The 11,962-nt window shown below is 59.7% G+C and overlaps 1 protein-coding gene across 1 annotated transcript; it reads right to left on the bottom strand.

The window, feature by feature from the left end:
* Positions 1-7,088: 7,088 nt before the first annotated feature.
* On the bottom strand, positions 7,089-11,691 carry TRIM47 (tripartite motif containing 47). Its single transcript, XM_035025991.1, has 6 exons — positions 10,929-11,691; positions 9,748-9,843; positions 9,217-9,447; positions 8,841-9,042; positions 8,316-8,390; positions 7,089-8,054 (listed from the first exon to the last, which is right to left on the bottom strand). Exons 1-6 carry the CDS (start codon positions 11,619-11,621, stop codon positions 7,414-7,416), a joined length of 1,938 nt encoding a protein of 645 aa, XP_034881882.1. The 5' UTR covers positions 11,622-11,691; the 3' UTR covers positions 7,089-7,413.
* Positions 11,692-11,962: the final 271 nt, after the last annotated feature.

Genomic DNA, 11,962 nt, shown 5'->3' with positions numbered 1-11,962 from the left:
GGGATCATGACCTGAGCTGAAGGCAGTCGCTTAACCAACTGAGCCACCCAGGCGCCCGAATAAATAAAATCTTTAAAAAAATAAAATAAAATAAAATAAAGCTCTGGTAAAGGAAAAGGTGAAGTATCCCCGAAGCGTATAAAGCTGCCACCACCAGTGAAGAAGACTTCCTGTGATGGTGGGGAGCCCTGAGCAGCTAGGGAGCCCGGGCTCCTTCCCCTCCTCCAGCCCTGCAAGCTCTCTAGTGCCCCCTGGTGGCCGAGCCTTGCAGGGAGCCGCCGGCGGTGGCCCAGGGGGACCCCAGCATCGGGAAGCCAGATGTAGAGGGTGAGTGTTATTGGTTGAATTGTGTCCTCCTCAAATTCATATGTTGACATCCTAACCCCTAGTACCTCAGAACGTGACCTTAAATGGAAGAAGGCTTGTTGCTGATGTCATTAAAGATGAGGTCATTAGGGGGGCCCTAATCCAATATGACTGGTGTCCTTATAAAAAGGGAAAATTTGGACACAGTCAGGCACACAGGGAGAAGGCCATGGGAAGATGAAGGCAGAGATCTACAAGCCAAGGATTGCCAAATATTGTCAGCAACTGCCAGAAGCTAGGGGCCTGGTACAGATTCTCCCTCACAGCCTCAGAAAGAACTAAATCTGCCAAGACCTTGATTTCCAACTCTGTTTTTCAGAACTCTGAGACAATAGTTTCTACTTTGTCGTCCTTTGTTAGGACAGCTCTAGTGGACGGCGACAGTGGGTTGGAGCAGAAAGATGACAGCGTGGCGCGATCCCCAAACCTCGCTTGGCACAGGGGAGGGAAGGCTCGCCGTACAAGGACCACTTGGGCCCCGACAATGGGTATCTCAGCAGCTGCCCCTGTGGAAAGAAAATGCCCAACCCCCAGAGAAGCTCTCCTGGCTGGTGGCACCGTGTAAACCCCAGACGATTGTTCTACCAAGGAGAAGGACCACCACCCTTCCAAACATGCCTGAGGTTGAATACCTTAACCTCTTGGCAAAGGGCAGCTCATAATCACATTTTATTTCATTTAGGAAAAATTCCGACATTTCTCATACCTGAGTATTACGGAACCAATTCGCGCTCGATACACCAGTTTTTTTCACTCACCCAGTTGTCCTCTTTCCACTAAGCCAGTGAGAGAAAGAAAACTCCTGGTGACCCTCACTTTTGGGTCATCTGCTGCTGGTTGGGTGGGCTGTTTTGCTGGGGTCGCAGATGCCGCGTGAGGCGTCGGTGATGTGGACGTGAGTGATGTCGGGGCAGGTCATTTTGACTGGCTCTTTCAGTGACGCCTGTTCCTTGCTCCTCCATCAGGAGGCAGAGCCAGGGCACATCTGGGGTGATTTCTGGTTGCTATGGAGATGAGCCCCACCCCACGTTCCCAGTCCAGACCTCCCGGCTCTGTCAAATTCAATGTCCCCAGAGGCAGCTGCATGGCCTGTTGTGAGCAATTCCTGCTGCAGGAGTGTTTGCGCAAACCTCCTGCTGTCTGTTTCCACTTCTGTGCCTCCAAAACCCCAGAAAGCCAGAGAGACAAGGGTGTCACCTCTGAAGGTGTCCCCACCCCAGCGCTGAGGAGCCACCCCTCTGATGGAGGGGCCTCAGGGAGAAGAGAGCCCAGAGAGGCTGTCCTGGATGTGGGCCCCTCCCTGCTATTCTGGATGCTCCTTCCCAGAGGTTGGGGAGGACTCCTCTCCTTCCTGGAAAGACGCAAGGTGGGGCATCCTTCGTCCTTCTTGTCCACTTCTCTCTCCTTAAACCCACTTCTCACCTAAATTACAGAGGGATTTTAGACTTTCAAATCTGATTGTACTGTTTCCCCATGTGACACCCTGCTCCCAGGAAAAGTCCAGAATCCTGACCAGGCTCTGCTAAGCCAGACCTTGCTTGTCCACCTCATGCTGTTCCCTACCCTCATTGCACTCCCGCCCTGGGGGTGGTGGGGGTGGGAGGCTGGGGGGGTGGGAGTGTTCTGGCCAGGCCCTGCCCACCCCTGCCCTGTTTGTCCTTGGTCAGCAGGCCTCAGCTCTCTGTTGTGCAGGAGGTCACCCCTAGGATTAGCCCCTCCCCGACCCTAGTAGGGTCCTTTCTCGAGGCCACCGTCCTTTTCTTTTTTTCCATATCTGGGAAACGTGGGTTTTGTTTTGTTTTATTGTGGTGGTGGGGAGGCAAAACTTTTCCTCTACCTTCTTGGGGTCTCTAGTGGGACCTGAGAATTAAGTCGACATCAGACAGATTAAGAGGAGAAAAGCAGACAGATTTTATTTTTGTATGTTCCCAGGAGCCTTCGCGGGAAAGAGAAGACCCCAAAACTTAGGCCTAAGTGCTTATACACGAGGCTGCACAAAGAAGAGTAATCCTGGAGAAGGCTCAAGGAAGTTGTTTTAACAAGGCTGATTTGTATAGATGTCTCTAGGCCTCAACATCCCCTCTCTGGTGATAAGAATGTTTTTTTCCTCCTGGTATAGGAAGGCCATCTTTCACGTGGGAGTTTTATCTCCTCTTTTCAGGAAGAAAAGGGGAGGCCAGAACGCCCTTCCTGCATCTGTTGTCTTTCAAGTCTCTCTCACACGGGAGACATGTTCTGAACCTCCCCCCCAACCCAGCGGTAAGATACACATCACATAAAATGTACTGTTTTGGGGCGACTGGCTGGCTGTCGGGAGAGCATGCGACTCTTGCTCTCGGGGTCATGAGTTTGAGCCCCACATTGGGGGTAAGGTTTACTTAAAAGAAATTTACTGTTTTAATCTTTATTTATTTATTTGAGAGAGAGAGAGAGAGTATGAGCAGGGAGAGGGGCAGAGGGGGAGGGAGAAGCAGGCTCCCCACTGAGCAGGGAGCCATACTGACTCGGGGCTCCATCCCAGGACTCTGGGATCATGACCTGAGCTGAGGGCAGATGCTTAACTGACTGAGCCACCCAGACGCCCCTGTTTTAATCTGTTCAAGGGCACAGTTTGGTGGCATTAAGTACATTGTCCTGTGGCCCTCATCACCATCCATCTCCAGATCTTTGTCATCGTCCCAAACCGAAACTCCGTCCCCACTAAACGCTAACTCCCCACCCCCTTCTTCCCCCAGCTGCTGGTAGGGACCATCCTACTTTCTGTCTCTGAATTTGCCTAGTGTAGGAACCTCATATAAATAGAATCACACGAGATTTGTCCTTCTGCATTTGGCTTATGTCACTTAGTGTAATGTCTTCGAGGTCCATCCATGTGGTAGCAGGTGTCCTCAGTATTCCTTTCTGAGGCTGAATAATATTCTATTATATGTAAATACCACATTTTGTTTATCCGTTCGTCCATCGATGGACATTTGAGTTGCTTCTGCCATCTGGCTACTGTGAATGACTATGAGGAACATGGGTGTGGAAGTATCTGGTCAAGTTTCTGTGTTCAGTGCCTTTGGGTATCTCCCGAAGGAGGGGTTGTGGCCCTTGTGCAACAATTATTGTGTAGCCCTTTGTGAGGTCCCTGAGGGCAGGGCATCCCTGTTTAGGTCACTCCTGCCTGTAGCACTAAGCACAGTGCCCCACACTGAATAAATATTGTTAAATGAGTGAGTGAAAGTTTCCAATCTTAGTGAGTGGGACGTAACGTAGTGTCCTGGCAGACGAAGGTCTGGGCTCATCTCAGCTCCTGAAGAACAGATCTGGGGATGCCCCAAGGATGGACAAATCCTCCAAGAGTATTGATCTTACTCAATTATTCTGGGGAATAATAACAACAACAACACTTATTGAAAGCTCACTCTGGGGGCGCCTGGGTGGCTCAGGCTGTGAAGCGTCTGCCTTCGGCTCAGGTCATGATCCTGGGGTCCCGGGATCGAGCCCCGCATCGGGCTCCCTGATCACTGGGGAGCCTGCTTCTCCCTCTTCCTCTGCTGCTCCCCCTGCTGTGCTCTCTTTGTGTCTGGCTCTCTCTCTGTCAAATAAATAAATAAAATCTTAAAAAAAAAAAAAAAGAAAGCTCAATCTGTGCCAGGACTTGTGCCAACCACGTCGCCTACATTATCTCTTTCAATCTTCAAAACAATGCTATGCGGTTCCACTCTTATCCTGTTTCACCAGTGAGGAAACCCAGGCGTGGAAGGGCTCACAACCTGCCCAAAGCCTATGGTCAGGAAATGGCGGAAGGGGAATTTTTAGCCAAAACTTTCTGGTTCCAAAACTCACACCCGAAAATTCTCCACTGCTGGGGCAGAAAAGTGTTGCTTTTTACATTAAAGCAAAATGGGAGCTCTTAATGGAGTAAAATTCAAAGTTTGAATGTCTTTTAAAGATAAAGTACACAGGATACCAAAGCTTATTTCCTGCCTGCCTCAGTGCTCTGTGCATGGATCTCTGAGGGCCCTGGGGAAGGAGGTTGAGGGTTCCACCCTGGGTGAAGCCCATGAGGACCTCCTAAGGGGCTCCTGCAGTTCCTATGCATCTTCTGGAAGATGTGACTGTGGAACAAGGGAGTGATCTACGTGGCACGCTTTGCATGGTAGCACCAATGGGAATTCGTGTGTCACGTGTGGGGCTGAATGGGACGCAGACCCGGCAGCTAGATGCCACTTTCCCCCCTGCAGAACCCCTAGCACCAGCCCAGCGGGGATCTGCAGGCCTCAGCCCCGCCCCGCCCCGCCCCTCCCGGCTTGGCCACAGTCTGGGTCCAGCCTCACCCTGAGCCTGGGAGGCGGGGAGTGTGAAGGAAGGCCTGTCCTTGGGAGGGGACGGGGGAGGGGACGAGAAGGGAGGGGAGAGGATGCTCAGCCACTTTCCTCCTGGAGTGTGTGTGGGGGGCAAATGCAAACACATGAGGATACAGGACGGTGGCTGCTAAGACAGAGCAGTGATTAAGGCCACTACTCAGTCCGCTGTTTGGGACTCTGGAGCTCATTTTCCCACAGAAACAAAGCCGAAGTGGAAGTTGGCTCCCCGCCTGGCCCACAGGAGCCAGATTCAGCTAATACCAAACACAGCCTCAGAAGACCCTTCACACTCTCTGCTCTCCACCATTTTGTGTGACCAGCAGGGGCTCGGGGGTGGGGGGTTGGCTCTGGTAGGAGCTTGGAGACCACAGGCTCTGCCAAGGGCTCTGGTGGCCGTGGGAACTGGGGTGCGGTGGAGGGCACTTCTTACACAAGGGACACTGCTGGGAAGCAGGGTATGTGTGTGTGTGTGTGTGTGTGTGTGTGTGTGTGTGTAGATTTCTAAGCACAGGACGTACCTAAGCCATGGAACGTGGAGCTGGTGTCCCGGACTGGGTGGCCTTGGGCAGCTCCTGCGTGGTCCCATGCCTCAGTTTCTTCATCTGGAAATGATAGCGGTAGAAGGTTTAGACTAGATGGGTGGCTTTCTAACATGTTTTTCTTTTAAGCACTTTCTCTTTCTGCAGGCAGTCTGGATGAAGCCCATACCAACTGTTCTGTCAGCAGGGGCAGTGAGGGGCTGGCCCCCCCGGCTTGCTCCTCCTGCTCTGCCAGCCCGCCCTGCCTCAGTGTACCTCCTTGGAGCTTGGGATCTTCTTGGAGTATCTCTCACACACGCCGCCCCTCCCGCTCTAGCATTATCCCAGAGTCGCCGAGGAAGTGCAGGGCTGCCGAGAACACTCCAGACCGGGGATAACGCTGAAAGCTGGAGCCCGGCCCAGACAGCCGCTTGCTAGCTGTGCAGCCCAGATGAGCCTGTCTCCTGCTCTGAGCTGTAAAGCGACAGACGCTGGGATTTGGTGTGACGATGCACAAGGTTCCATGAGCTCTGGAAGCTGGGCATCACTCTGCAAGTAGCAGGGACTGCTGTGGCTGCAGGCTTGGCTAGGCAGGCCCGAATTCCAACCAGGGGCCCCCTCTGTCTAGCTCACGTTCCATGACATGCCAGGGCCCTGCAAAGTCAGGGACCCGAGGGAAGTGCCTAGCTGGGGGAGGGTGAACTGAGACGGAGCGGAGGATGTGGCGGTGGGAGGGGCTCTGTGAAAGGTGGGAGGCTTCTGCAGGTGAGGGGACTCTAGCAAGCCCCCATCTGCTCATGTGTGTGATGGTGACAGGAGCAGCCATCCCCATTCTGGTGATCTGGGGGCCCTGGCTGCCAAGGAAACCGTTTGGAAAACATAAAGCTCCAGGAGCAAGGAGGCCCCACCCGGAAAAACAACATCCTGGCTGCTGGGGCAAAAGCAGAGCTCTGAGGGGCTATTTTTAGCAGCCGAGGCAGGGCCAGACTTGTATGACCTTGCTGTCTGGCTGCCTAACTCACCCATGGTCCCGTCTGACCTTGGGCTAGCGCCTGAGAGGCCTCTGTCTGTCCCTGTCCTCCAGGCCTGGACCCTCCCTAGGGGGCACCTGGGCCACAGAGAACCCAGGGATCAGGACTGGCCTGGAAACACACTTGCTGTGTAGCCTCCGGGGGCAAGCTGAACACAGTGGGCACCCCGGGCCAGGCTGCGGGCCCTGGGGCAGCAGGGGACACCGGGCCTTCCTGGGAGAGAAGCAAAGGCTCTGCTAGGGTGCAGGGCTCGGGTCTCCCCAGCGCGGAGCCCCGTCCCAGCTGCAAGGCTGGGTGTGGAGACAGTGAGGCGGGCTCCAGAGGAGGACACAGACCCCTTTCTTGGAGCTATTCTCGCCTCCAGCCACACCCTGGGGCCCTCTCGGCCACAACCCTCCCCGACTGAGGTGTGTATGTGAAAGAAGCTTGAGCTCTCGAACTTTCTTGCCCACACCCAGGAGTGGTGTCCCGCTCTGGGGGGGTGTGTGGTCTGCATTTAGCCCTGGGCACAAACACCAGAAGGCAGGTTCAAAATCGGGCTGTGCCATCAGGGATGAAAATAGCTCAGAGGAACAGGCTATGAGGCAAACGCTCAGGCAGCTGGAATGCCGGGGGGCTGGCCCCCTTGGGAGAAGCCACCTCCAGCTGCCCCGGCCCAGAACCAAGGAGTAGGGCTGCCCCAAAGGGCTGGGCCAGGGCTCCCCCCACCTCCCCACCCCCCCACCCCCCGCCAGGAATCCTGGGACCTCCTGCCTTTCAAGGCCAGCTCTCCAAAGGTGAGAATTCTTGGTGGGTGGGGAGAAGGATAGAAAAAGGAGTCATTCATTCAACAAATATTTATTCAGCACCTACTACGTGCCAGGCACTGTCCCAGGAACCTGGAAAAAGAGAGGCTGGGGTAGCCTGGATCTGCCCCAGCTCTGGCTTTCTCTCCCAGAAACAAGGCCTGCAGGGGGACAGGGTCTGAGGGGCACTTGAAGGGGACTGGGAGCCTCCTCCTCGAGAGGCGGAAGGCCAAGTATATGGAAGGTGGAGGCCTCCAGGAATGAGAAGCCTGGGGAGGTGGGGGACTCCAAGGCGCCTTCCGTGGGGCAAGATGGGGGCGCAGAGAAGCAAGCTTCCCAAGAGCTGAGATGCCCTCCGGCATCACCTCCTCTTCAGCACGGATATGCAGGACTTCTTGAGGGGCCCGATCTGCAGATGGGCATCCACACTCTCCAGGAAGAAGGCAGGCTTGAGCCTTCGAGTGAAGAGTCCCGCAAAATGGCTGTCCAGGCGGCTCTGGAAGGGTTCGATGGAAGAGGCCAGGGTGCTGCTTCGGCGGGCCCGGGAGGCCTTCAACCTCCGAAGAAGGCTCATCTTGCCATCCCGCACGGCATAGAAGGCCAGGGCTCGGTTGGCATACTCTAGGCAGATCCCGACGGTGGGCGAGAAGGGGTGGGGCAGGGGCGCCTCGAGCCCGTGGAACCAGATGGAGAAGCTCCGTCCGTTCCACTGCAGGCAGCAGGAGTGGGCGTTGCGGCCCAGCCGGCCCCGGTCATAGGGCTCTTGCGGGGAGAAGTCTTCAGCCATGACCCCCACGCTGACCCAGCCCTCGATGATCTCCACCTCCCAGTAGTAGGTGCCCCGGTCCAGGGCGCCCTCGCCTAGCACCTGCTCGCAGTGGGTGAAGCGGGTGGGTGACTCGGGGTAGTTGATGGGACACAGTACCCTCTTTACACCTTTGGTCCCAAACAGCTGCAAGTACTTGTCTGCCGTGTCGCTGTCCAGGTCTACGATGTAGGCAACTGCTCCCGTGGATGGGAAAGAGACAGGGGGCTCAGGGCCAGGCGTAGGTGGGACAGCCCCTCCCCGAGGGGCCCACCGCCCCAAACGCAGCCTCTCCCCTCCTTAGCGACCGGCACGACTCAGCCGGACTGGAGAGCACCCCGTGAGGTGACCCAGTTCACCCTAAGGATGACGGGGGGATGGGAATCCAAGCCTTTGTGTAGGGTTCAGCCCAGCAGCCTTGGGAGGGCCCAGAGGGGAGAGCCTAGGTAGCCACTTACACTTGAGGAAGTAATCCCTGGGAGCCTCACTCTCGAGGTTGTTGGTGCTATCGGGGTCTTGGGACTCAGCATCGGCTGCAGAAGAGACAGCGGGGAGGGGTGCTCTCCAGCGGCCCATGGCTGGGCAGCGGTGCAAGGTGCTCCTCCTCTGAACCTGTGACGGAAATCCCTCTCCTCCTCCTTCCTCCCAGCCTGTACCCGGAGACAGGCATACACCCATATATGGTACCCTGTCTTCACACGCAAGCCTGGTCCTTGGGTTCTGCCCCTGATCCACCTCCTCCCGGCTCAGCCCCTCTGAAGCTAGGGGGCAGGGCAGGGGAAGCCCCCTTGATGCCCTAGGTTGTGGCCGAAGGGGCTGGACGGGTCATTACTGAGTGGTGGCTCCCGTCACTGGTAGGAGTTGGGTCCCACCCTGCGCCAGGCCCGCAGTTTCCATCCTCCGCTCCTGAACGGGTACCAGGCCTGGGGGCCCATGTGGGGAGACTGGGGAAGGAAGGGTGAGTCACTTGGGGGGGCACCCACCTTCCGTGCCCAACTTCCGCAGGTCCTCCTCCTCCTCGCCGCCCGGCCCCCGCAGCCGCTCCCCCTGGCTGGCACAGGCCTCAGTCAGCGCCTCTCTCACAGCCCGCACAGCTTGGGAGGACTTGGTGAAGCTGAGCTCCCTCGGGGGACCGGTCCCAGGGCCGCACCCCTCCTCCAGGGCCAGCCTCAGTGCCAGCAACCCCTGTGCCAGATAAATGACTTTTAAGGCCTTGCTGGCTCCAGCTCCTCGGGCTGGGGGAGACAGCGCTGCCGGGAGGATGGCACAGCCCTGGGAGCCAGGCATCCGCTGCCCTCTCTCTCCATTCCTGGCCTGTCCCCCCTCTGCACCCTCTCTGGCCCTAAGAGTGGCGCCTACCTGCAGGAAGCTGACGGAGTCGGACTCAGGGACCTGCCCGAGGTTGTGGCGGGCCCGGCTTAGCCTACTGCGCTGTTCCTCCTGCCGCCGCAGGTCACCCTGGGAGCGGCCCAGCATGGTGGCCTCCCCCTCCTCGATGAAGCCCAGCACCTCTGTCTGGAAGCCCTGCAGGATGGCTGCAGCCTCGGCGAAGAGCCGGCTCACCCTCTCCCGCTCCGCCAAGGCTGCGCTCTGCACGGGACGACGCAGGGGACAAGGGTGAGGGCCAGAACAGCGTTATGCTGGCCCCATTCTTTCGAGACCCCACCTTCCCACCCTGCCCTCTTGCGGGCACAGAGGGACCAGGCCGAGGGGTCCTGGACCCATGCCAGGTCAGGGGAGCCGCTCATGCTCCCCGGGGGGGCGGGGGGGCGGGGCAGGCGGTGCCCGAAGCACAGGCTTCTTTGGAGTGCACCAGAGCATGCTCCAAGCTCCCATGGCCGGGAGCCTGCTGCAGGACGGCCCGGGGATGGGGTTAGCATGGGGTCCGACCTTGATGAGGGCCACTGTGCACCGGGACCGTGCAATGCCAGCGCCCAGCTCGTCCATGCGCTCCTCCACGGCACTCAGGACTTTGGACTGCTCCGCCTGCAGGTGACACCGTTAACTAGCATGGGGCCCGGCAGAGGCCACCGTCCTACACTGGGCTACCAGGCCTCAGCAAGGGGGAGAAGAGGGATGACGGGGGTGGGGGGTGGTATCTGTGCGTAGGTGGGACTGGGAGTGGCCATGATGTCCCATAATATGCCGGGGTGCCTCAAGCCCAGGCGGGTGCCATACCAAATGCCTGGGGCAGGGGGGCGGGGGGGAGGCTGACTGGCTGTGGGTCGTCGGCCTCCCCTCTCTGACCAGTGGGCAAGTACAGGCGCATCGATGCTCCTCAATGTCGCTCACACTCACTGGAGAGCTTCGTTCAGTGAGGTACAGGCAGAGAGAGTGGGGTAGGTGCTGCTCAGAGGGCATTCAGCTGTCTGTCCCCCATCCCCAAAGAGTCTGTGTCCCCAGTCCAGGCCTGAAAAGTGGGGATTCCGGGCAAGTCCCCTGGGTCTTGTGAGTCACTGCTCCAGGCAGGAGAGACGGAAAATCCCAAGGCCAGAGGCATCAAGACTGGGCTGGAGGCCAGAGGAAACTGGGGGCGGAGGTAGCTGACGGACTGCGAGCACATGCTCCCACCACGGGCCCCCGGAACAGCTGGACAAGAGCGGTCTGTATGCTCGGTCCACCCTCTGCCACACTCCTGTCGCCTGCCACACCCATCTCAACCCGATGCCTCAGCCCAGGCCCCATCTGAGCGGGAACCGGGAAGAACCCAGCCTGGCCCAACAGCCGCGCTGTCAGGATCAGCCGGCCTGGGAGCCCGCGGGCCTGACTCTGCTCCCCCTTGCCTTAGACCCCCATCGGCCCGGACCCCGGCTTCAGGCCCCCTGTCCGCCCTTCCAGTCCTTTCCGCGTTCTCTCTGGGCCCCTCCAACCCCCATTCCCATCTCGAGCAGAACGTCCCACAGCGAGGGGATGGAGGACATTGTCAGTATTGGAAAGGACAGCAAGGAGCCTCAGGTTAGAGCAGGACATTAGGACCCTACCAGGAAGAGGGGTGGGGGCGGGGATCCCTGGCCCTCGGAGGCCGCGCGCGGCCCCCACCCGCCCCGCGCGCCCCCGGTGCCCGCGCCCACCTCCTGGAGCGCGCGCTCCTGCTCCAGCGGCACGAGCTCGTGGCCCCGGTGCTCCTGGGCGGCGCAGGCCTCGCACAGGCACGCGCGCTCCGCTCGGCAGTAGCGCTCGAGCGGCCGCAGGTGGCGCGGGCACAGGCTCTCCTCCAGCCGGCGCAGCGGCGGCACTAGGCGGTGTCCGCGCAGCGCGGGGCTGCGCTCATGCGGGCCCAAGTGCGCGGGGCAGAAGGAGGCGAGGCAGGAGAGGCAGAAGAGCGCGGCAGGCAGGGCAGCGCCCTCGGGGCACGCGTCGCAGCGCACCGGCTCTTCGCCGCCCGGCCAGGGCTCGGGAGCGCAGGGCGCCGAAGGCTCGGGGGCGCTGGGCGGCGCGCTGGGCTGGGCGCTGGGCGGCGTGGGCTCCGGGGCCGGCGCTGGGGCCGGGCCCGGGCCGGGCCCGGGCGCGGAGCCCGAGCCCTGGCGGAGCTGCAGCAGCTCGGACAGCGTGTGGTTCTTGCGGAGCTGCAGGCCGTCGGGGAAGGGCTCCTGGCACAGCGGGCAGCGGGCCGCGCCTCCGGGCCCGCCGGTGCCACCCGCGCCGCGGTGCGGCCACAGCGCGCTCAGGCAGGCCAGGCAGAAGTTGTGGCCGCAGGGCAGCGTCACCGGCTCCCGGAGCGGCTCCAGGCAGATGGGGCAGCTGAAGGGCCCGCTGCCGTCCATAGCTCCGCGGCCGCCCGGGCACCGCCTGTTCTGCTCCCGCCCTGGGAGGGACCCGGCCCGCTCGCGCTGCGGCGCCGCCCCCGGGACCGAGGCCAAGGATCCAGCCCCCTTCCGTCCGCGGCTCGGACTGCCCCCTGCCCCCCAAGCGCCGCACACCCGCCTGCGGGTCCGGGTATAGCCGGCGCCGGCCCAGGCTGCGCGGCCGGTCTTCGGCCCCGTGTGACCCGAGGGGCTCCTGGACGACCGTCCCTCCTGGTCCAAGGGGAGGGCGGAGGGCAGAGAGTGCGAGGGGGGGCACACTGGAAGGAAGCTGGGAAGGAGTTCACCCCTCCACTCCCCTC

Source organism: Mirounga leonina, unplaced genomic scaffold (assembly GCF_011800145.1).
Source record: "Mirounga leonina isolate KUSES-001 unplaced genomic scaffold, KU_Mleo_1.0 Mir_197, whole genome shotgun sequence".
NCBI lineage: Eukaryota > Metazoa > Chordata > Mammalia > Carnivora > Phocidae > Mirounga > Mirounga leonina.
The sequence above is the reverse complement of the archived record's forward strand: the minus strand, read 5'-3'. Positions and strand labels throughout refer to the sequence as shown.